Source organism: Gymnoscopelus microlampas, assembly GCF_963454915.1.
Source record: "Gymnoscopelus microlampas genome assembly, chromosome: 8".
Lineage (NCBI taxonomy): Eukaryota > Metazoa > Chordata > Actinopteri > Myctophiformes > Myctophidae > Gymnoscopelus > Gymnoscopelus microlampas.
In genome coordinates this window covers 33,040,092-33,065,653 of record NC_139945.1, presented here as the reverse complement: position 1 = coordinate 33,065,653, position 25,562 = coordinate 33,040,092, and the positions used below count along the sequence as shown (strand labels likewise).

General features: G+C 42.3%; 1 protein-coding gene across 2 annotated transcripts; it reads right to left on the bottom strand.

Annotated features, from left to right (window-relative positions):
* Positions 1-233: 233 nt before the first annotated feature.
* On the bottom strand, positions 234-25,171 carry igsf5b (immunoglobulin superfamily, member 5b). Of its 2 annotated transcripts, none has more exons than XM_084064793.1 (10): positions 25,058-25,171; positions 24,300-24,395; positions 21,435-21,740; positions 10,906-11,033; positions 10,101-10,266; positions 8,587-8,724; positions 4,759-4,783; positions 4,021-4,109; positions 3,318-3,382; positions 234-612 (listed from the first exon to the last, which is right to left on the bottom strand). In XM_084064793.1, exons 2-10 carry the CDS (start codon positions 24,352-24,354, stop codon positions 502-504), a joined length of 1,083 nt encoding a protein of 360 aa, XP_083920919.1. In that variant the 5' UTR covers positions 24,355-24,395; positions 25,058-25,171; the 3' UTR covers positions 234-501. The 2 variants fall into 2 exon arrangements, with proteins under 2 accessions (XP_083920919.1, XP_083920920.1); XM_084064794.1 differs by having other exon boundaries at positions 25,062-25,167.
* Positions 25,172-25,562: the final 391 nt, after the last annotated feature.

Sequence of the window (25,562 nt, the reverse complement as noted above, 5' to 3'; positions counted from 1 at the left end):
GTGGTCCTCTCTTAAATTCTAAGGGATTATTATGGTCTCTTTTTAATCCAGAGTTTATTGATTGCATTAAGTACTGACCTTGCTGGATCACACCATGATATGCCATGTACACAACCCATGCATGCAGAGAGAGAGAGAGAGAGAGAGAGAGAGAGAGAGAAGGGGGGCAGCCTATTAATCCTACATAGGCCAGACAATGGACAAATCCAAATTGATTTTGCTTTTACAAATAACACAAACAGTGCAAGAGGCATACATAACCCCCCCCCCCCCCCAAAAAAAAAAAAAACATTAACAAAAAAAACAACAACAACAAAGTAGTTAATTCATTAAAATTATTACTGATCTAGTGTATTCATCCTGAAACTGGGTTTTGTTGTAGGTCATGTAACAAGGTTAATAACGCAAAAAAACACACAAACAAGTAGTGTCATACATTACAAAATAGAATTTGTTTTAGCGATTGAAAAGTCCAGTGGTGTCTTATTATCACAAACACTTTCAGACTGTGGTTACTCTCCTGACGGTCTTGGAGATCTCCTCTCTCAGGTCCACCTGGGCTTGACTCTGAGAGTGAAGGGACAGGTTACTGGAAGACACAACATCAGGGGCCTGGAACATAAAAGATTAAAGTCTGGTTAGTGAGACAATTGTCTCTGTGTTAAATTATGTCTTGATGTAAAAATATCTGCGTCGACCATATATTTAAAAAAAAATCAATACATCAACCTGTGATTTGTGTCCAATTGATACCATATATTGATTCCGCTACGTGAATTATGGAATGGGGATTTCGATCATAGTCCTCTACTCAGGAGCACTGCCTGCAATTCTGTGCCCCTGGAAGATATGACTCAGGGACCCCCAACCTAACTGAATAGTTTCCCATCAACTTTGAGAGGGACCTGCTCCTGTTTGATTTATAACAGTGATTCACAATGCCTTTTTTTTTAAAGCCATATACTGTAGATGGCCAACTCTTCCAGCAGCAGACTCAGAAACATGGGTTCAGAATCTATTGAAATGTTCTCTCTAGCAACAACACCTTTTTTTTCTTACCACTTTGAACCTGCCATCCCTATGTTAGGCAATTAAAATAAATTAATTTATGCGTCATGGCACGAGGGGTTGTGAGCTTGTAGATGCTGCCTTCTGGTTGTATTGACTGAGACATGTCTTTGGACATCGTACTATAAACCCGTCTTGAAACAAAAAAACAGGCCCATTACTTTTAAGACAGGCAAAACTGAACCTGTGACCTCAGCACAGAGACACTGCACATAAGAGGTAATTGGGAAGTGAGGGCATAAACCGGTCTAAGAGATTGTATTTTTCATATCCTTCCTGCTTTCATTATTAGGCACCGAGGACACAGCACTGGTCATCGACATTTTAGCCAGGAATCAATGCGCCAATCGATGAATCATTTACGTGTCAGGTTTAGCCATTCCTTCGAGGCACAATTAGCTCATCAACATTGACAGGATTACATTCGTCAAATTAATTCCAGCCAGGAGCCGTTGCTCATGTGCACAGAAAGCACTGTGAACTTCTATTTTATCTTAATCCCTAAGATCTTGAAAAAGAAGCTGCAGACCTCTCAAAATGAATTAGTTAGGTTGATCCTTAAACTCCTCCCCAGAACACAGCTTCTCCCCGCTCTTCTTATCAGCCTCAAGTGGCTCAGGGTGAAGGAGACAGTATCACCTATTAAAATGTGTATGGTTCACTGGATCATAAACAATATGGTACCCGAATAGCTTTGCAATTATTTTTCTAAGGTCAGTGATGTACACAGCTATTGCACCAGAGGAAAAGCCCCACCGACTTTGTAACAATGTAGATTCACAAGCTGTATGGGAAAGAACTTGTTTTTATACTCCTGCAAGATTTAAACCCATCAGCTCCTATTGTTACCATTAAGTCCCCCATAATGAGCTGGCTGAATAGCAGCTGGACCTAATGATAACCATACTTTAGTGGCGTAGCAGCAGGTCCTATATTTCCCATATTGTTATTGTTATTTTAGCAGTTTTTATCTTTTGAAACTGTCTGTGGAGAGATCACGTAGTCCCTTTGGTTAAACTGAACCTTTTTGAGTGGTGCCAACCACTCCTATATCTGACTTTGTCCGTGTGTCCGTCCGTATGTATGTACAGTATGTATGTCCAATAAACAAACATTGATGACAACATCAATACGGGGCTCATCAAAGGCACCACTCTCTTTACACAGGGTGTGATTTTTTCCCTAAATATGGATTAAATACATATTTTATTATTCAGATATTATATAATATATTTGTATTAATTTAAAAAAAAAAAAAATTACTTTTGTGCATATGATCATTGTCAATAAAATATGTCCGAAACAAAAGTAACACAGAACACATACAGTTATAGGCAGCATTATGTACAGCTTTGTGCATGGCATTTCTAAACAATATGGACCTCAATTGAGTCTACGGAGTTCCACTTATTCTAGATTTACTGCAGTATTTACTATTATGCAACAATGATATCCCCCCACACATCTGCATAAACACCCAATTGTGCTGATAATCTGCCTTTATGAAATGTTTCTACTGAAGATGAGTAGTAAATGCTTCGTCTAGGTCAGACCTCAGTGCTCCATATAGATGCGGATTTAACATAATGTAACTAAAAAGCCTCATTGTTAAAACGCTAAAATCTCCATTCTCCCGTGGATTATGCAGTAATGGATACACAGAGCTGTCTGACATGGAGATGTCAAGCAGTCTGACAGAGGACCAGCAGCAGGCTCTGTGGCCAGGGTTGCCAGATCTGCTTATTATAATTTCCCCGCAAGATTTTATTTGAAAATAGCCGATCTACAAGCTCACAACACGTTGCATTGTGAGCTTGTAGATCTGCTATTTTCAAATAGCTGATGTATACAGTATGTTAAAGTGCGCATGTGGCCCATAGTCGCTTGTTTTGGGCTGGTTTTCCTAGACCTGGTTGCTTGTTTATTTCACAGAATCTGGCAACACTGTCTGTGGCAGTGCTCTGCGCTCCCCTCCTGTTCTCATCAATATGGGAGGAGGCGGCGGCGTCTCCAGCTGCAGAATGATTGACTGACTGCATTATTCAGCTCCGGATTATCCCACGCACCTCTCTTTCTCTTTCTCTCTTTGCCTTTCACTCTCCACCCCCCGTCTCCTCCCTCCCTCCCTCCCTCCCTGCTTCTTTTGAATGCCCTCTCTGCCCGTTTCTGCGTTGCTTTCTCTCTCATATCCCTTCTCTTTCTCTTTCTTCCAGCCAGTGCCTTTATGCTCCTCTCCACTCTCCTCTTACCTTGTGGGTGCTGACTGAGTCCGTCTGGCTGTAGGTCACCCTGATGAGCTCATTGTAGCCAGCATCTGCATTGTGAGGAACAGAGACACTTAGCCCGACGTGACCTCGTCTCTTACCTCCATACGGCAGTGCTTCTCAAACGTCTTCATGTCAAGGACCCCTAAATTGATATTATGCATTTGGCCCTGGACCCCCATCTGAAAAAGGTGTTGTGAGAAAGAGACAAAATCTACACGTTCTACAAGGTCACATCACATTGCGATGCAACGCGTTGTGAGCTTGTAGCTTGATAGGCTATTTTTGAATAGCCTAAGTATAAAATAGGGTTGAAGTGGTCAGACTGATTGTGCTGGGGACCCCCTGGAACCACCTCAACGACCCCGGGGGGTCCCCGGACCCTACTGTGAGAATCACTGCCACACAGCAACTGAACAAAAGAGCAGGCCTGCCTGGGCCAAACGGTACTGGACTACATGTCTGAGGAAACAGTTGAGGAACACTTGGTTCATGCATGTTAACCACTACATAAACTACATAACCCCTAGTGTTCCTATGCTGGGGGGCGGACATTCAGTGAATATAGCAGATATAAAAGCTCATAATGCAACGATTTGTGAACATGTTTAGCATATTCGTAGATTTCTTATGGTGTTGCAACAACTTTGTCTCAAAAATGAGGAATGACAGTAGATTGTTTTCATACCTGTGAGGGCCTCAACAGAGTATCCCAAGTTGACATTACCGACCGTCTCCTCAGCAACCGAGCGTCTCCCGCTCACTGATTGGTTGAATCTGTGAAAGCCCAAAGGAATCGTCCAATGGAAAGGATAACCTTTACCTTGGATCATGCACAGCCACCTTGTCAGACACAACACTATTTGTGAGCAGAAGTCTACTCCTATGTTTGTGCTTTGTTTTAATTATAATGCACTTTTCAGAAGAATTAATGTCTTCATTATTCATGCTATTTGCTTCAAGCCAACTAAACCACTGAGCTCAATTACTGCTCAGTTGAAAGACATAAAAATGGATTTCTTTATTAAAATGCTGACTGATGTACATCAGCTTCTTAAAAGCACAACAGTAATTCATGTCTGATGAAGTTGTTACAAAACGTAATGGCTATTTAATGTGAGTAATTTCAAATTCCTTTCTTCAATTTTCTTTTATAAAGGAACTATCAAAGCTATGAATGACTTATGTGCATTTAACTGGGATTGATGCTGAATATTATTTGAGAGAAGAACAAATTCTGAAGCCTGATTTATACTCTGTTGCATGATGGCGTCACTCTTTAAAAATAGCGCTATTATCGACAGGGGACACCATCATGCAACAGAACACAACAGAACAAAACAAAATGTATATTGCCAGCTTGATGAAAGTCGAAATATCCATGGCCTGTGTTGTTTCCAAATTAACATGGTCATTAGAGCCTTACCTTATTGCCTCGATTTGACTTGATTCTGAAAATAAAAAGACATGGACCTTGTGAGCATGAGCATTAGAAGTGATCAATCACTAATTGTAATATTTTCATTGCACTGACCACAGTATCAATGTGCTACTGCAAAAGCTGTTAAAGCCCCAGCATTTATTAGTTTTGGGTCCTGAACTAATGCCACTGCCCCGGGTCAGTTTTGAATTTTACAACAGAAGCCGGTGCAGATTGTTAATGAGTTTTATCACCTCATCAGGCTTCTTGCTTTTGCCCAAGGACCTCCTGTCAACAGTGAAATCACAACAATAACAACGGTGCAGATGGCATGCTTTGCCCCAGGTGGGACATAAACAGTTATGTCTGCAGGGAGGAATATTACAGTTTTAAAACATTGCTGACATGTTGTCCAAAGTTAATACAATGACCATATTTTATCCTCATTATTATTTCCACTATAATTATCTCTACCAAGGCGATGGCCAAGAGCGGAGATTATTGTTTTCACTCCTGTATATGTGTGTGTCTGTCTGTCTGTCTGTCTGTCTGTCTGTCTGTCTGTCTGTCTGTTTGTTTGTTTGATTGTGTGTGTCAGTACGCAGCTATTGTTTCACATTCTGCACTATCAGCATCATATTTCATGTCTGCCAGTAGGCCAACGAAGAACATTCACTGACACTGACAACCAATTTATTTTTGTCAACTCATACTCTCAGACTCACTGTCCCTTCAAGCTATATGGTATATGTGTTTGCAAGGTTATGGAGTGCAACTAGCCGGGCAGAAGTTGTCTGTCTGGCATATGGGATCTACTAGTGAGAGAGAGACTGTAATCTGCCACCAGAGAGAGAGAGAGAGAGAGAGAGAGAGAGAGAGAGAGAGAGAGAGAGACGACGCTCCTATGACTAATGGGAGGGCGGATCATGGCCACATCACTCTGACTGAAATAACCATAACCTGATAATACCATATATAGGCTTGACCACGTCGCTATGACACAGGCATGACCATAAACAAACCCGATATGCCCATAAAAGGGACAAGGACAGATGGGTACAATGGGTACCGAAACTATGACTCATACATACCGGTCGTATCGGTTTACTAAACCTAGTTTACTAAAAATGCTGTTCATTTCCCAAAATTCAAAGACTAAAAACATTTCCAAACTTTTCAAATTCTCAAAAAATGCATCGGACAGCGTAAGTCAGTGGTTCACAAACGGTGTGCCAAATGTGTGCCTTGGAATTTTGTGACAACTACAAAGTTATTAGTTCTTTTAAATGACCATATCAGTAATTGTTTGGCATGCAGTCATTTCTCAATACAAAGGCAAACTCCATACCATAAAAAATACTTTAACCACTTTAAACCTGGTGTCCCTATTTTGTGCATGTCATATTTATTTGTTTATTTATTCAGCAAATTTAAATTTATTTTGACTTGCTTGCAGTTTGACTTGGCCAACGGTGGGCCTTGGGCACAAAATGTTTGAAAACAACTGGTGTAGGCTAAGTATTATTATAACAACTGGTGTAAGTATTGTTATATTATTATATTCCTGGCCCCACTGAGCACACATTTGTAGTTGCGCATTGCAATCATTAGGTCACTGGATCTCAAAGTGTGTGTGGGGGGGGGGGGGGGGGGGGGGGTCCTTGAGGTTCCATTGTACACTCTGAGAGTTAAATGAACACTGAAGATAATGACTGTGTGAAGTACCAGAGAGGTCACACCTGCTACAGGACTGTATGGTAATCCCTGAGCTCCAAATTGAGGCTGAGATTTACACTGGTCTCAAATCAGACCCAGGGATTACGGTTGGTTCTAGACGCATGACTCAAGGCCACCTTTTATTATCAAAGCCACACTATGGAAGACCCCCTCACTTTGACATACCAGAAACGTCTCTGCAACATCCACACTCTTCACAACATCGCAACACATACGCTCATTCATCCCTTTTTCTTTCTCACTTTCTTTCTTTCTTTCTTTCTTTACTAGTGTACTACCCGTTACCACATGGCCTTGGTAGAGAAAGTATAGTAGAGTTACAAAAAGCATGTTTTAAAAGACTGAAGTACAGGCCCAAAAAGACATCACTATATTAATTTGACTGGTTAGATCGATATCTCTAGATCATATCAATCTGGTCCACAAAACATATCTATCAGTTACCATCAGAGTACTTAGGGACAGTCCAGAGCAATGTGGAACTCCATGTTTGGGACGAATGACTTTTGCAGGCAACAGGCTGGCCAGTACCAGTTTAGGGCAGTGACATCAAACCATTATCAGAGTACTTGGAGGCCAGTCTATAGGCCCTGACACACCAAATTGATTTGACCCGACTATTACAGACTGTGTCGATGATCACACTGGGAGACGTCAGGTGTTAAAAGGTGTTAAACATTGCTCCTGTACACAACGCAAAGACAACAGCTGAAAACTACAGTTCACAGCGCTTTTCTGCACCTCCGTGAGAGGGAATAAGTCCTGAACACACCCGTGCAGTTGGCAGGGTTTTACTTGTATGTCTGCTAAATTGACCTTGACAGTAACATGATGACGATGTTCGGCCACAGACTAATCTATGGCCCGACAGCCCGACAGTGGCTTGTTGTTTTGCATCTCTCTCTCTCTCTCTCTCTCTCTCTCTCTCTCTCTCTCTCTCTCTCTCTCTCTGATCGAACTCTGGTCTGATGTCACAGATAACAGAAAGAAAGCGTTGCCTAACAACCGTGATCTACACTGACACAAACACACGCATTCTGTGACGTCATGCATGGCCATATATGGGGCTGTGCGCCAGGCACGGCCATATGACCCACAGACAGACTTGAACAACTTCATAGAATAGATTTAGTTGTGGTCCTTCTTGTTCACTCCATTCCAGGCTGAGGCCAAAGCTAGAAAGTAACAGAAAGCCAGGTCATCGTGTTATAATTCTGGTTACAGGGTTGTGTAGGTTTAAAACTCTCCTGCTGTTTAGCTATACTAGTTCACATACCAGCTAACCTACATAACATCCATTAATTGACATGTCAAAGGTCACATTGTGGGAATCACAATGGCCTGCTGTTCAGAGGGATTGATGCCTAAATGGAAGGGCACAGGTTTGATTCCATCTAACACCCAACATGTCCATCTTTCTAAACTAAAGTATCCTGGAGCATGCCTCTTCACCTCTAACTGCCCTAGCACTCTGTCATGCCAAAGATAACATGCCTTATTCAAGGGCATTTCAGTTGCAGTAGGAGTGTTGTACTGATTTAAGCTTTTTCACCTGCTGGTCAGTCTACTTATCTACCGTCCAGCAACGTAAGCCCTATTTTATACTTTGCTGTATCACATGGTTGCTATTTTTGTCATTTTAAAGATTGTTTTTAATAATTTACGTCTATAATGACATGCCCAATATAGGAACGGCAGTTTGAAAGTGGTGCGGCTACACACTGCAAAGAAAATTGAGAGAGAGAGAGAGAGAGAGAGAGAGAGAGAGAGAGAGAGAGAGAGAGAGAGAGAGAGAGAGAGAGAGAGAGAGAGAGAGAGAGAGAGAGAGAGAGAGAGAGAATAAGCTGAATTCAAGGTTTCTGCTGACAGCCAATGTTCTATCTTTGTTTCAAACAACACCAAAAAAAGAACTGTGAGTGTGAGTCCTTGTTGAATGTCATCGAGGGGCAATGCCAAGTCACTGTACGCCTGACTTCTTTATTATACTTTAATCACTGTTCCTGCCAAACAAAGTGGCTGGGGGGGGGGGGGGTGGATTTATATCTTTCTCTTAGTTGTATATATTAAAAAAAAAATCTGAACAAAAGCTCTACCTACTAGATTGTCCAGTCAGTCTTTGGAGGAGGACAATGCAGAGGCAGAGTAGCAGCAGCAGGACAATAGCGGCCAGGGTGGCTGTGAGTGCCAACAGGACAGTGCAGTCGTCTCCCTCTCCATCCTGCAGCACCTCTGCCACTGCAAACGCAAGGTCACATCATTCTCTTACTGGAGAAGTGCTGAATGAAACACTGCATGCTACTGGTATATACGCTGAAAGCCTGAGCTTGGCTTTTTCCAGCGCGACACTGTTGTACGACAGATTGTAAAGGTTGTACCCGTAGGGGCTGCTGCACGATTATGGCCAAAATTATTATCACGATTCAGTGGTGGGAAAAGTACTCAAGTGTTTTACTTAAGTAAAAGTAGCAATACCACATATAAAAATACTCTGTTACAAGTAAAAAGGCCTGTGTTCAAAATGTTACTTGAGTAAAAGTACAAAAGTATTGGCATCGTACCAAAGTAAAAGTACTAAAATGTTTTAAAATAGCAGATCTACAAGCTCACAACGCTTCGCGATGCGACGCGTTGTGAGCTTGTAGATCAGCTATTTTCAAATAGCCTATGTATAATATAGGGCTGAAGTGATTAATGTATGTTTTATAATATAATAATGCATATCTGCAAAGTAACTAAAGTTTTCAAATACAGTAATTGTAGTGGAGTAAAAGTACAACATTTTCCTCTGATATAGTGGAGTATAAGTAAAAATATTGGAAATTGGAATAAGTAAAGTACAAATACCTCATAATTGTACTTAAGTACAGTACTTGAGTAAATGTACTTAGTTACTTTACACCACTGTCACGATTATTCTGATCAATATTGAGATCACGTTTATTTATCATAATTAACATTATTCACTGATTATTCACTGATTATTGATTTTCTTTTACATTGTCACATAAACATAACCCTGCTTTCACATTCATGTTGCTACTGTACATTCGTACTAATACAATTCTTCCACCTATACTGAAAATTCTGTACATCTCAGAATGAATACCAAAGATTTACAGTAATTCAAATCAACAGAGCACTGCTTTAAATGTTTACACTTTGACGATCATGTTCATTTAATTGTGGGAAGACAAAATCCTGATCACCATTGAAATTCTATTAATTGTGCGGCCTAGGTTGTACAATTAATAGAGGTCCAGGTTATAGAGGTCCCTATGGTAGGTTGAGCTACTGTAGAAAGAAAGAAAGAAAGAAAGAAAGAAAGAAAGAGTGGTGTCAATTAAGAAACTAATAAACTAGAGCTGTATGCGTGCGTGCGTGCGTGCGCCTGTGCACGCATGCATGTGTGTGTGTGTGTGTGTGTGTGTGTGTGTGTGTGTGTGTGTGTGTGTGTGTGTGTGTGTGTGTGTGTGTGTGTGTGTGTGTGTGTGTGTGTGTGTGTGTGTGTGTGTGTGTGTGTGTGTGTGTGCAATGCATGCATTGTGCATGTGCATGTGTGGAGTCTAGACCAGTGCAGCTCGCGTTGTGTTTTCTAAAGAGTACTCTCTCACCCACGGTGAGGCGAACGCCACTGGTCAGAGGCTGATGCAGAGCAGACACAGAGGCCAGACACTCCACATGAGAGCTCTCTGCTGCATGCACGCTGAGGCTACTGTTCACACTGAAGAGGCCATCTGCAGACACTTCACTGCTGACGTTGTATTCACCCTGGTCCACCTCCACACAGTACAGGCAGCCAACACATTATTATTATGACATAGAATGATTAAAGAGATGATTATAAAAACAGCATGACACATGTTGAGTATGACAAACAACTGTATAGTTTATGAATTTTATGTGCTAAAAAACGTATTGACAACTTTTTAAAAAATCCACGTTTAGCATGAAACGTGCCAAAGGATACATTTGCAGTGCTTGCTATGACCACTGAAAAGTGCTCCTGTTAGATAATTTAGTGACAACTGAGGTACCTGTGGTTTTTAAGGGTTTGAGAGGTTTCAAGTACATTAGCTATATGAAACTGACAATGTCACATTCATGGGGATTCATTGATTTTCCCCAAAATGGGAAAAAAGTAAGTGCTACATTAATGGGGAGACTACATCATGATGATGATGGTGGAGGAGGAAGAAGAGGATGATGATGATGATGATGAAACCCTTTTTGCCTTGTATCTCATACATGAAAATTCAACATGAAGACAGGAATGTAATAACATTTAAATCTTATCCTACTGTTGCACTGTACGTTGATCTGATTTAGCAAAATGCCTAAAACAGAAAATTAATATCATACTGTATAATGAATGGGAGGTTCCAGGTTGTGTGATTGATGTAGCGATGTTTTACCTACCTCTATGTCATTCAGCAGCCATGCCAGCCGGGGATATGGGAACCATCCTTCTGCTTGACACTCAAAGAGGAGCCACTGGCCCCTCAGAGCTGTCCTGTTACCCCCTGAGACTTCCACACTGCCCCTCTCTGAATGAAAAACACATAGCAAAGTTGATGTGAGCAAGTTCTGAAGACTTCAGCTCAGTGGTTTTCAAAGTGGAGGCCACCAGGGGCCAATTGAAAGGAGAAAAAAAGGAAAACATTCAAAAAAATTCAAAAAGGTTCATTATCACTATGTTCTGGGCATTTTGCAACAGAGGCTATGGCTAAGGAAAAAAGGAAAGAATCCCTGCATATGCTCGTGTGTCTGAGTTTATGAATGTAGACAAGAATGGGGGAGAATTGATGAATTTCATCAAAAGAGATGCCGTGCTTTAAAATTCATGCACTTTTGTGTCCATGTACCCTAAAATGAACAGAGCCTCTTCAGTTGAGCCCGTTCACTTGCAGAGGACAGATTGCATTCTTCCCACAGTGATTGATCATCTGTCTCAAAGTCTCAACTGGCTAACAAATGCCTCTCTCTTCCCCCCTCTATCTCCTACCCTGCCCGCCAAATAAGCCACTTAGAGGCCTGGGTGATATCTCATATGTGAAGTCTATTGTCTGTCAGAATGAAAGGCAGTGGATGCAACAGACAATTGCTATAGACAGAGAGATAATTACAGAAGCTTCTGCGCTTTTGTCTAACCAAATGACATGTCTGTGTTGATTTAGGCAAAACGCCCTGGACGCTCTGTATGTGTTAATGCCTGCCCCATATTCCCCCAAGGAGGCCTTCATTTGATGTCGGATTCACCATCATCATGAAGATAATGATTAACTTAACGGCAGCTTCCTATTCTGAAACACCCTGGCTCAAGGACATACACGGCAAAATCTCAAGTGCTAATTGTACCCTTACAGGTCTATTCCTACCATAGACTGTAAAAATGAATGGACAAAGTGACGCCATTGGTTTCTACAGAGCGTAAATGAAGTCGATTGTTCAGGAATTTCAAATCCGCCATCTTTCAATATCGCGTCATATCGCGTCATATCCTGCGCAACCGGAATGAATGCTATTGGTTGTGTAGCTTGTCAATCAAATCATCGCGCCACTCCTACATTACATTACATTACAGTAATTTAGCAGACGCTTTTATCCAAAGCGACTTACAATAAGTGCAATTAACATAGGTAGGGAACAAAACTACTAATCACCATAAGTCTTAAGTGCATTTTCTGCAAAAACAAGCAACCAAGAGTATACCTAGCGCTAAGGTAAAAGTGCAATATATCAGCTACCTACTTTCTTAAACAGATGAGACAAAATAGCAAAATCAAATGAGCAAAAGCTAAATCAAATAAGTGTATCGACTAAACAAGATCCAATACAACAATAAAACAAGAGTTCGTACAACTAGTTAACAACAAGTAGGCCAGGCAAAGAGGAAGGGTAGTGTTTCCTGAAGAGGTGGGTTTTCAGCCTTCGGCGAAAGATGGGCAGTGACTCTGCTGTCCTGACATTAGTGGGAAGTTCATTCCACCACTGTGGGGCCAGAACAGAAAAAAGTTGTGACCGTGTAGATCGGCCAGAAGGACCCTTGAGTGACGAGGCAATCAGTCGCCCCAAGGTGGCAGACCGGAGTGGTCGGGCAGGGGTGTAAGCATCGACCATAGCCCGGAGGTAAGAAGGAGCTCGCATCCAGTTTAAAACCCTGGTGCTAGTCTATAGACTAGCACCAGGGTTTTAAACTGGATGTGAGCCGCTACGGGGAGTGTAGAGAACGGAGAAGGATAGTTGTGTGGGAGAACTTGGGGCGGTTGAACACCAGACGAGCCGCAGCTTTCTGAACAAGCTCCAGAGGTCTGATGGCAGATGCCGGAGCACCAGCAAGGAGGGAGTTGCAGTAGTCCAGGCGGGAGATGACAAGAGCCTCGATGAGAACCTGGGCTGCCTTCTCCGTGAGGAAGGGGCGAATCCTCCTGATGTTGTAGAGGAGGAATCTGCAGGAGCGTGTCACTGATGTAATGTTTGGCGAGAACGACAGTTGATCGTCCAAGGTCACACCCAGATTCTTTGCAGTCCGAGTTGACGTCACCACAGCATTATCAATGGTGATGGCCACGTCTCGGTGCGGACAGCCCTTCCCCGGGAGGAACATCAGCTCGGTCTTGTCCAGGTTGAGCTTCAGGTGGTGTGTCGTATTTATGACAATGTTTATTAAGGTAAGAAAATCAAGTCTAAAGTTTGTTAAAAACCCACCCCTTTGAATGGAGAAAAATTCTTTCTGACACCAGCAGGGGTAAAACAGCGAACCTACGGGCCATTCATATGAACTTTTACTTCCTATATAGACTCAATTTCAAAGCAGGAACCTGGGCCCTTGATTCCTACACTTAAATTAACAGTCAGGCCTTTTGTGATACTAGTCTTAGCTGCTGTTAGCAAATCTCGATGCCGGCAAAGGTTGGAGTAGGACCAGCCGTGCCATTTGCATCGTCCGATGGAGGGCTGACTCTAGCCAATCACAGCCTGATTGCTACATCTGAATAGAGATAGGCACTCTTTACAACCTCAGCAACTCTGCTGCAACTCCACCCCAAAAAGGTCCATAAGTGATTCTCGGGAATAAGGTCTCCTAAGGTTCCGTTAATCACAGGCACAGGGAAGTCCTGCCCCCTTTGGGCTGCGGCAACAACGTGGCTCTGTGTGTGTGTGTGTGTGTGTGTGTGTGTGTGTGTGTGTGTGTGTGTGTGTGTGTGTGTGTGTGTGTGTGTGTGTGCGTGCGTGCGTGCGTGCGTGCGTGCGTGCGTGCGTGCGTGCGTGCGTGCGTGACTATGCAGGGGATTGAGGGGCACCCACCCAGCTCCCCTGTCCCCCCACCCCCCCCGTCCTGCTAATGGCAGTGATTCGTCAGCAGAAGCCCTCGGAGGGGAAATTGCTGCGTTGAGTGCGACGTTTAATCTGGGAGAGGTACAGCCTTCTGCTCTGATGGGTATTATTCTACACGCTTCTCTGCTGCATTGCTGTTGTGTGTGTGTCGTGTGTGTATGTCGTGTGTGTGTGTGTATATGTGTGTGTGTATATGTGTGTGTGTGTGTGTGTGTGTGTGTGTGTGTGTGTGTGTGTGTGTGTGTGTGTGTGTGTGTGTGTGTGTGTGTGTGTGTGTGTGTGTGTGTGTGTGTGTGTGTGTGTATGTGGGGGGGGGGGGCACAAGCACATGTGGGTGTGAATTATTACGGGGACAGAGCTCTGCTCTGTACACGTATTGTTATTGGCAGTATTCTGTCACTTCTTCTTCTTCTTCTTCTTCTTCTTCTTCTTCTTCTGCCACTTTTCGCAGTTCTGGCTGAACCGCGCTGTCGCTTTTTACGAAACTCGGCCATATGGTAGATGGTCATGAAAAACGATCAAAAAATAATTCTCACAATCTTTCGTCCAAAGGTGGCGCTATAGCACTCAATTGAAAATGCCAACTTTGAACAGGTACAACTCATGCCCTGTTAGACCTACAGCCATGAAACTTGGATACACATATGCGTCTCCTCATGCTGAACAACTTTCACACTCTGACTTTTGACCTCTGACCTTTAGATCTCCCACCATTTTGAATTATATGAAAAACAGTCATTGGCTCCTAACTTCTGCATTTTTTCACTTATGGAAAATCCGTTGGAAATTTTTGTAGGCAGTGGTCCAAAGTTCAAGTGCTAAACGTTTCGTGCAGATTGCTCAAAAATCCCAGGAGGAGATAGATTTTAACTATTACAGTTTTATGAAAATTATTCATCTGTGCCTAAAACATACATGCAGACCATAGACTGTATAAATGAGATGGACAAACCCCCTCCGCTGCTTTCTACAGACCGAAAATGAATCCTTTGCTGCAAGACTGTAGGTCCGCCATCTTTCAATACGCGTCAGAATGAGTTCAGACCATTATTGGTTGGGTAACTTGTCAATCAAGAGCGGGGGGCGGGGAATGAATGCTATTGGTTGTGTAGCGTGTCAATCAAATCATCCCGCCCCTCCTAGAGAATAGCCTACTTTATCGTCAATTTTATAATAAATAGAACCATAATTTAGCAAAACGCATATCCTGATGATTGAAAGGAGACTTTAAACTAGCGACTGGAAGCATATAGAATTTATGACAATTTTTATTACAGTAAGAAAATCTAGTCTAAAGTTTGTCAAAAAACCCATTCACTTGCGCTAAAATAAATTCTTTCTGAACTCACAGGTCGGCGCAGGGTAAAACAGCGCCACTCTGGCCATTTTGTCGGCCTCATCGTAAATATCTCAGCCTTGCCCCTTGATGCAGACTCACATTTCTTTGAAACTTTGCAGAAATGTACAGGGTCATTCCAAATATCACTGAAACCAATCTTACTCCAATTGGCCAAAAGGGGGCGCTATAGCAATTTTTTGAAAAGGCAGACTTTAAACAGGCTTACACATGCTTACACATGTGCCTTGACTCATGAGGAACACACGTATCGATTTGACCATTAAGCTCCGCCCTTAGATTTTCCGCAATTTTGAGCAGTTTGAAAAATACTTGTTTTTGCCAGTTCTGGCTTAACCGTGCATACGCTTTTTACGAAACTCGACCATATGGTAGATGCTCATGAAAAACTACCAAGAAATAATTCTCACACTCATTCGTCAAAGGGTGGCGCTATAGCACTCAATTGAAAGTGCCAACTTTGAACAGGTACAACTCATGCCCTGTTTGACCTACAACCATGAAACTTCGATACACACATGCGTCTCTTCATGCCCGACAACTTTCGTGGTCTGACTTTTGACCTCTGACCTTTAGATCGCCCACCATTTTGAATTATATGAAAAACAGTCATTGGCTCCTAACTTCTGCATTTTTTCACTTATGGAAAATCCGTTGGAAATTTTTGTAGGCAGTGGTCCAAAGTTCAAGTGGTAAACGTTTCGTGCAGATTGCTCAAAAATCCCAGGAGGAGATAGATTTTAACTATTACAGTTTTATGAAAATTATTCATCTGTGCCTAAAACATACATGCAGACTCACATTTCTTTGAAACTTTGAAAAACACTTAAACCCAGGATTTTCAGCTATTTGCGTGAAACTGTATCATCTGTGTGATCTCCTTTTTCAGTTACTTGTCTGTTGGGCCAATGGCGTCTCCCTTCAATGAATGCCTCACAATCTCAAGGTCGCCAGTTCAAGCCTCACTTGATGCAGACTTAATTTAAGTTGAATTGCAAACAACATGACTGTATCAATGAATACATGTGCAAATGGTAAAGATAACCTGAAATGCTTATTTGAGAGTACGTTTTTTCAACGTATGACATACTTCATTCTGAAAATAGCTGATCTACAATCTCACAACTTTTCATGGTTTGTGAGCTTGTAGATCGGCTACTTTCACTAGTTTTGGTTCTGAGGAGATGTACAATTTCTTCATTGGTAAATGGTTTGTGAACGAGTGATCTTGGTGTTAGTGAAACAGGGGCTTGGTTCATGAAAGAAGGCAAGAGTTTATGATCTTCAACAGACAATATCAGCCTGGACAAAGCTATAGCACTATAGGTAGTGTTGCAGCCTATTAGTCTGAAGGTTGAGAGTTCGAATCCTGTTAATCGCAGTAGGTTGAGATGTCCAATCAAACCATTATGTTTCCATCTCTCTCTCTCATCAATCTATTGTTTCCATGTCACTCTCTCTCTCTTCAATCTATTCCGTTTCCATGTATCTCTCTCTCTCTATTCACTGGCCCCGTATTATCGCTGCTTGCAGCTATATTTCTGATTATTATTCATTCATTATTCTGCTCATTATTCTCATGAGCAGCAGCACAGCCCAATCACCGAAGGTACAGAGTAAAAACCTTAGTGATCATTTAACTCCCATAGCCTCCTATAATAGCCTACTCCCTTGGGAGTAAAAGTTTGGCATTATTATTATTATTTTGTTTTTAATTTAACCTTTATTTATGCAGGTAATCTCATTCAGGCCTGAGGTCTCATCCTCAAGAGACCTCGGGTATGTAGTTAACATCCTTCCTTAATTAAATTGTGAAACGTGATATTATGTCAAACATGCAGTGAAACATAAAATCAAGGGTCAATTTAGTTAAATAAACAACAGGCTTTTACTGTGTATGTTCACCAGTGGTGCAAAGTAACTAAATACATGTACTCAAGTAATGTACTTAAGTACAATTTTGAGGTATTTGTACTTGAGTATTTCCAATTTCCAATAGTTTTACTTCTACTCCACTACATCTCAGAGGCAAATATTGTACTTTTAACCCACTACAATTATCTGAAAACTTTAGTTACTAGTTACTTTGCAGATATAAATTATTATTACATTATAAAACATACATTAACCACTTTAGCCCTAATCTATATCTAGGCTATTTGAAAATAGCCGATCTACAAGCTCACAAGTCGCATGGCGACGCGTTGTGAGCTTGTAGATCTGCTATTTTCAAACATTTTAGATACTTTTACTTTTGATACCTTAAGTATATTTTCATGCCAATACTTTTGTACTTTTACTCAAGTAACATTTTGAACGCAGGCCTTTTACTTGTAACAGAGTATTTTCATACTGTCGTATTGCTACCTTTACTTAAGTAAAATATGTGAGTACTTCTTCCACCACTGCAGTTTTTCACTGTCACTCCTCCTCACATTCACTCCTCTCTGATATAAAATATGTCGCTGTGCACCTCCCCACTGTCACCTCCTTCTCCTCACATTCACTCCCCTTTGATAAACAGTATGTCATTATCGTGTCATTCTTACCAGGTTGCTTGCAGCCTGGTCTAGGAAGAGACTGATCAACTACTAAACACTTTCTAAACACTTTCTAGCAACCTTTTCATCATTGGCTGTCCTTCAATCCTTTAAGCCAATGGGGAGACTTCCCCGAGACTTCCCCATACTCTGAACGACGGGCGTCCTCCCATGCTATGGGATCATAGCCCCGAACAAAAAAAAAGTGTCGTCACCAAACAAACTATAAAAAAAGAAAAAGTGTGGTCGTCGTCACCAAACCAACTATTTAAAAGAAACTGTGTGGTCGTCGTCGCCACCAAACAAACTATTGTCTTGACTCCTCATAGGGTGCATCCACAAATAATATAGGAAAAACCGGAACGGTACTTCCGTTTTTTAACTTAACATGGGAGTGGATGGGACTTCCGACTTCCGTACGACAACTTAAAGTAATACTAGGTAACGTTTTCAGTAAAACTAAAGTTAAATTGTATATCTTTTGTAAGTGGCAAATGTTTCACAACACCCACTCCATGAATTTCACCTCCGAAAGCCTTTTATTTATATATTTTCTATTGAACGCTGTCGAGCATGACTTTCCCTCGGAAATTACGTCAGCTGGCCGGAAAAAGGAAGCGGAAATCCACCGGGTTCCTGTTTGGCCAGGAACTACCGCGCCGGTTTCCTGTTTGGCCAGGAACTACCGCGCTAATAACAAAAGGAAACTCACGCTGATTTTAAGAGATTGTATGATTTGAAGAACGAAAAAAAAACAGAAAAAGAAAACACAGCTCACGGTAACTAAAGCTCCACTGGCTAAGAGAAACGATCCACAGATCGTATAAAAACAATTAAAAGAACGCTTTTTGAAACACTTCCGTCTTCCGGTGAAAACGAATGGAATTCTGGGTAACAGAGGATAAACGAACGGCCTGCAGTGACGGTAATGACCAGCAGAGGCTGCTAAAAGTCGTTTTTGGGAAATTTGCACAGAACAACTTTAACGTACATGTGTGGATGCACCCATACACACACACACACAGCGCCGCCTCCAACAGCGATTTGTTACTCCACGAGCGAAAGGGTACAGGACCGCGGGTCCATTTGGTTCCGTGTGGGGACGCTGGAGAGAGCAACCTGGTATTAATATGACTGCGTCATCATTTCTTGTTTTTTTATATGCTATGTTGATGAATTGAATACATAGGACCGCAATGGAAACGAACGAGTCCCCAGGACTTTTATGTGTTATCCTTTTAGCCTTTAATGTCTGACTGTACCTCGTGCTGCTTACATTTCTGACTAATAAAGTATTCAATCAATAAAAAAAACTCACTATCACCTCCCCCCCTCCTCCTCCACTGCTGCACATTCACATAGACAGCCCATGCAATCATACTTGTCATACTAGACTTGTTCATCAGAAGTGTGTGTGTGTGTGTGTGTGTGTGTGTGTGTGTGTGTGTGTGTGTGTGTGTGTGTGTGTGTGTGTGTGTGTGTGTGTGTGTGTGTGTGTGTGTGTGTGCGTGTGCGGGTGCGTGCGTGCGTGCGTGCGTGTGTGTGTGTTCAAGACAGGGGCTTCAGGAGTGAGAGTGCACGCGTGGGCGTATTTACATCCCATTCACATTGGACAATTAAGGCAGGGACACGGCGAGGAGGACAGCGCGGGGAGTCAGCCGCCCCGCCGCAGATTTGTGGCTCTCCTCCAGCCGTATATTTGCGTCCGCAGTACACAAATCACAGGCAGAGTTGCTGACTGTTAACTGGGCAAGCCAAGATGTGCGATTAATTCAAAGGCTGTGTCAGGCCATCGAGATCCTGTGCATCTCGACCTCAGCACGGCTTGATCCTCTGTACGTATACTGTTAATGGCCGCATACGTCAATGTGGATTTGTGTCTTTGGAGGCAACGGAGGCCCTCTCTCTAATATATTGGAGGCAATGGGTCATTGCCTTTGTTGCCTCTCATTTTTGCAGTGGAGACGTTTCTTGTTTTCTTTTTTTCTTTAGCTGAGCTTTCAGTTTAGGGACTGTATCGGGGAAATTAGCTGAATAATAAGGTCAGAGAAGGCACAGGTCGAAGCATGTGAGCAAAAAATCATTAAGCATTGAATGAGTTGTCACCTGTTTTGATGCATGCCATTCCCATAAGAGCTCAGGCTGTGCTGTGTCAGTATAGCCAATATTTTTATGTTCCCCGCACAGGGACCATAAAACGAACTGTCTACACCTGGCCTTAGGCTCAAACATTTTGTCCTTATTTCTGAAGAAGTAATTCTGCATTTGTTCAATTCATATATACGGAAATAATAATGTTACCCAATATTATACCCACCACAACTTTGGCTGTTATGAACAGTATACACACTGATTTATCTGACTTACTCAGCATCTTTCCTCAGAAGCGGTCCATTTCTTTTTCTCTCTCTCTCTCTTATAATTACTATCAACGAATGTTTAGCCAGGCAGGCGGCATAAAATGCTGGTCTAAAAAGGCGCACAGCTTCCAAACTGATTCACTATACACAACACCATGAAACTTAAGGCTTTCAACTCAGAAATAACAACCCCAGCAGAACTGCATTCTCATCAGCCAGTCTCCACACTGCGTCTCCCATTTGGCACAGTGTCTGCATAATGTACAATAAATGATAGAAACACAACAAAGCTTCAGAGAGATTAACTACACTACTAGCCATTAGCAACCATTAGCAAGTCCAAAAAGAAAGCATTATTTCTACATCTGTTTAATAGACACTAAAGTGAAAAGCTATAGGTGTATTAGGAAGAGGGGAGAGGAGAGGAGAGGAGAGGAGAGGAGAGGAGAGGAGAGGAGAGGAGAGGGGTATCAGGGGGACCATAGCAGCAGCCTATAAATCTTTCCATGCTTCCTGACTGGCATCAGGTCCAGTGCCGTCCATTTGGTATTTATATCTGGACGCGGATCGATCCCATCCCACAACCACCCCGCTACCTGGCATCAACAATGTCATAGGACCTATTCAAAAATGCCTGAGCAGCAGTTCTCCTACTAGACCGGACAGGCGAAAAGAACTTCAAACCCCTGATATACACCTGGGTCCATTTCTGTACTCTGAATGCTGTCATTTGTACAGGAAAGTTGTGCAGAATGTACAAGCCCACCCATATACAAATTGAAACAAAAAGCTGCCAATTAAGAAAAGAACAGCTTCAAGGCTGGAGGCAAAGCATTATGGTGTTGGTTTTTATTGCCTCTGTGTACTTTAGTGCCTACATGTTAAAAGTTAAGAGTGTGGGCGGTTGACATCACCGCTTTTGTGTATGCCATCTCATTTTACCTGGTGCTGTTCAAGGCTGGATTCTGCATGTTTCTGCACTTTCGCTCTGCAGTTGTTTTTTCAAGACACTTTCCATCTGCTTTGTTTCTATAGCTCAGTGTGTGTGTGTGTGTGTGTGTGTGTGTGTGTGTGTGTGCGTGTGCGTGTGCGTGTGCGTGCGTGCGTGCGTGCGTGCGTGCGTGCGTGCGTGCGTGCGTGCGTATTCACGCCTATTCCTTTGCATACTCTTGTTTGAGAAAACGACTTTATCCTTGAGAGAAACTAGCTCTGCAGAAGGTAATTGAAATCCCTTTACAGCCGCACTATACAGTTTCTCTTTGTCTTCCTGTCACGGTGAAAAAGCCAGCCACACAAATGCACACGCACACACATGCACGCACGCACACACACACATAGACAAAAAGCACAGACCTTGTACAAACAGGGTTGCTGTTTTCTGCTGGACATTCTGGAGGTCACAGGTCACCTGCCCTTGGTGGCTCCTCTCTGTGTTGCTGAGGACAAACAGCCAGCTAGCTCGCTTAGGGGTTGAGTGGTTCTCTGCCTTCACGTTGGGGTTGTTGGAAGGCAGGGCACCATGCTCCCTGGACACGGTCAGCACCGAGGCCCCGTTCACCATCCACACCATCACGGTCCACTGCTCAGAGGTGCTGCAGGTGTACCGGGCCTCCTCGCCACGCAGGACTGTCAGCGTTCCGGGCTCCAGACGCACCTCAGCTGCATAACATGGGTATTAACAGAATCAGAATCAGTTTTATAGACCATACCCGGGGATATGTGCACTCAAAGTATTTGCGGACTTTGAGGTTATGTGCCCCCCATAGGCCGAACTCGGAATCTCCTGTGTTAACACAAAAAAAACGCGAATAAACATACATTTTAATTGGGAAAGTTTGGGAACAGCAAAAGTGCTATTCAGTGCTATGGTTTTGGGTTTGGGTACAGTATGGTAAGTGTTCAGGGTTCTGATGGTTTGCGGGAAGAAACTGTTGCTGCTGGTGCTTGCCCGGATGCTCTTGAACCTCCTACCAGATGGCAGGAGTGCAAAGAGAGTAAAATCTTGAGTGCTAAATTAACTTTGAAAGTGCAAAAGTGTCCGGGTAATTTTCTCAGAGTTAAATGAACACTCAGGATTTTACCGTGTAGATTTCAGAAGCACAGTAATCATTCTATTTCTTTCTTTCTTTTCAACTAGGGACAGCTGCTTTTGTAGTGCCAAGAGTGAGCCAAGAGTGAGACTTTGTATGAAAAGGAGAAGCAGCGTGATAAAGAGTTGCACCGCTTCCACAAGACACTGAGCAAACTGAGTGAGCATTTTGGAAAGGGCTCTGACCTCATCACTCACTTTCCGTCAAATAGGCTCTCCAAAAAAGAAAAAAGGGTGAAAAAAGGCTCTGTGCACGACGCCACTTCTAGACGACTGCATTAATGAGAAAGACAGGAGACTGAGAAAAAGAAAAAGGAAAGTGAAAGAAGAGTGAGCGAATATGACAGATTAACAGGATGAAGAGAAATAAGGAATCAGGCACTGGAACATAAAACCACTACGCTGCCTGTCAGGAAGAGAACGAGAAAAAGATTAAAGAATCAAAAAGAGAATGGGCAGGGGGAAATAACTGAGCATGAGTCAGAGAGAGAGAGAGAGAGAGAGAGAGAGAGAGAGAGAGAGAGAGAGAGAGGCAGACAGTAGAGAGATGCTGTTATTTGTCCTAGGGCTGAGCGATAAGGAAAAAATGTAATATCACAATAGTTTTTACCAAATACCTCAATATCGATATTGTGACAATAATATCATATTGTCACAATATCGTTTTCTTTTTAATTTTTAAAACCTTTTTAAAAATAGTGAAACTAGCCGATCTACAAGCTCACTGTGTTAATTAGTGTTGATCAAGAAGATTGTCTACATTTACTGCTTTTAGAAAAAAAAAAATATATTTTGAAAGTATAAAATAAAGTGATTAAAACCAGGAAAAGATAACCTTTACGCCATATCACGATATCCAAAATCCCAGATGATATCAGTCTCCTATCACAATATCAATATGATATTGATATATTGCCCACCCCTAATCTGTCCCATCATCCAGATGGGAGGATTGGGTTTGACCTGGCAAGAGGAATCAGGGCAAGCAGGATTTAGGGGGAAAACCCAGACCAAAAAGCACAGTGCAAATGAGTCTGTAGCCTTCAGCAGTAAGCCACAGCATCATCACCCTACTGGGGTAAACACTTACACAGCTAAAGAGAAAACCCCCACAAGGCTGTGCACCGGATTAAGACTGAATGAGACGGAGAATCATCGAAGGAGCGAAGCGATCCATTATAACCTGCCCTGAGCCATCTATTAGACCCCTCTGGCACTGGGAAGGATTACACACAAACACAAGCCACACACTGTGGACTCGAACACCCACACGTTCGTGTGCACGCATGCACACACTCACGAATGTGCACACACACACACACACGCACGCGCACACACAGAGTACACAACCACATATACATGTGAACACACACATAATATATGCACACTTTGCGCGCGTGAACACACACACACACACACACACACACACACACACGCACGCTTCCCCAATTGAATTTCAGAGGAGCCTGCATAGTTCCCCATCACTGACAAATCGAGGGAAAAGGGGGTGAATATTAACGGTCAGGGTGGAAACTTTGGAATATGAAATAATAGGTTTATGCCAGAGCACTCAGGGTGATATATAACTTGTTTGGAGAGCTAACTGCTTTAGCTGCTACAGCCAGCATGTGGAGTCATAAATTATGTATCCGTTTAGGAAATGAGGTCTGAGAAATATCTAGGCCAGCCCATACAGCTCTGTTCTTTTCATTGTAATCAGAGAATGGCAGAGTAATGAACATAATCATCTGGGTACCGACTGGGAACATGAACCAGTGACTCTGAAGTCCCCGACCACTGGGCTATATCTTACTGCGAACAAGAACGCATGGCCATTTTGAGGAAAATTAATCACGAGTGTAGATAGATGATTTGGGCCTCTAATTAGACTGGCAGTGGGTTTAATATCAAGGGTGTTGGCGTTAAATAGATGGCGATACGGATGATACAATTTTCAGGTTATGAGCATGGGGTCACTTCTGATGGTTTAAAATACACTATTCAACCTGCTGAGGCATTGATTATGACATTATGATAAAGACGACTGGTTTAGTGCTGCTTTAGTTAAGATTTATAGACTAAATAATAGAATGAAGCCTCTGCTGTGCTTTGTATCGGACAAACCTCACCTTGAATCATGCATGTCAGTAGTAGAGAGAGCATCAACGGGACAAGGTTGTCCATGCTTTTCAGGTTAACAGTCAGGCCATTGTTCCCTTCTGAATCTACCAGAAAGTGAGGCAAACAGTAAACTCATCTATTACAGACAGTCTGTCTCTCTACACATTAGTAATAGTATATAATCGATACATGCATGCCATATACACCAGGGTCCAATTGTATTTGCTCTAGTACACAACTAATCTTTTCCAAAAGGGAAAATTACCTCAGTTACATTTTAGTCAGTGAAACGTCACAAATGACACACTAGACATTAAAATTACATACGTTTTTCAAGAAAAAAACGAAACTAAAGTAATTAGTTTGTGAATGTTTTCATAATTGTAGAATTTAAAATTGGCAGGTCAAAGATCATACACAGTGATCGCAGCACATAATTTAATCACTCATTATCATTCAAAATGTTTCCGTTTAGAACCCACTGTATATTATGCAATCATTGTCAATGGGAGGTAAATTCCAAAATAACTGTGAAAACGAGTTTCCATTTCTCACTATACTTTTGTCATTTTCACATACAGCTGCTCAAATAGGAACAAAACTACCCGTTAATAGAACTCAAAGATCTAAGTGAGATTGCACCTGCAGTCTCTTTCCCAATGCATACTCACAACTGAAGTCTGCAGCAGATACTGACAATGCTACCTTAAAATTCACTGAATAAAACTGAATAAGTTATCATAAACTAAACTCTTGTTTATCCCACTCACCTCTGTGTGGCGTCTCTGTGGACTTGTAGCAGGTGCCAGGAACTGTTTGTAGGTATCTGGGCCACCGTGGACGGTGCCGCTATCTCCTCATGTTTATTTTCTGAGCCACATCACCCAAAACCGTCCTGTTAAATATTACCAAACATCGATGGGAACTTTAGCCCCTTCCCTGGGAGTAAATACACACTGTGACTCATACTGAGAACAATACCCTCCTAATTTATCCAGCCTCCAGAGGCCTCATATCTTGCTCTCCCCTCCCTCCTTAAAAGAATGGAACCAGTCACATATGATTTACAGTATGTCTGGTTTAAAAATGGCAAAACTAGGATGACGTGTTTTGGACTAGTCTCTGATATTTGGCATTACAATGGCCATATGTATACAGTATATCTTCCATTGGTTTGTTAACAGTACCTAATTCTAACATCTACACAATACATTGCCTGCCTCTGACTAGTGTCTGAAAGGCCCTAACCTTTCGCTGTAATACATCCTGTT

Excerpts from the sequence above, each read along its gene's own strand:
- igsf5b (XM_084064793.1), bottom strand. The coding sequence starts at position 24,354 with ATGGACAACCTTGTCCCGTTGATGCTCTCTCTACTACTGACATGCATG. Across the intron at positions 3,383-4,020 it reads CTCTGTTGAGGCCCTCACAG|ATGCTGGCTACAATGAGCTC; the intron begins GTATGAAAACAA and ends CTCACAATGCAG. Across the intron at positions 613-3,317 it reads ACTCAGTCAGCACCCACAAG|GCCCCTGATGTTGTGTCTTC; the intron begins GTAAGAGGAGAG and ends TTTATGTTCCAG.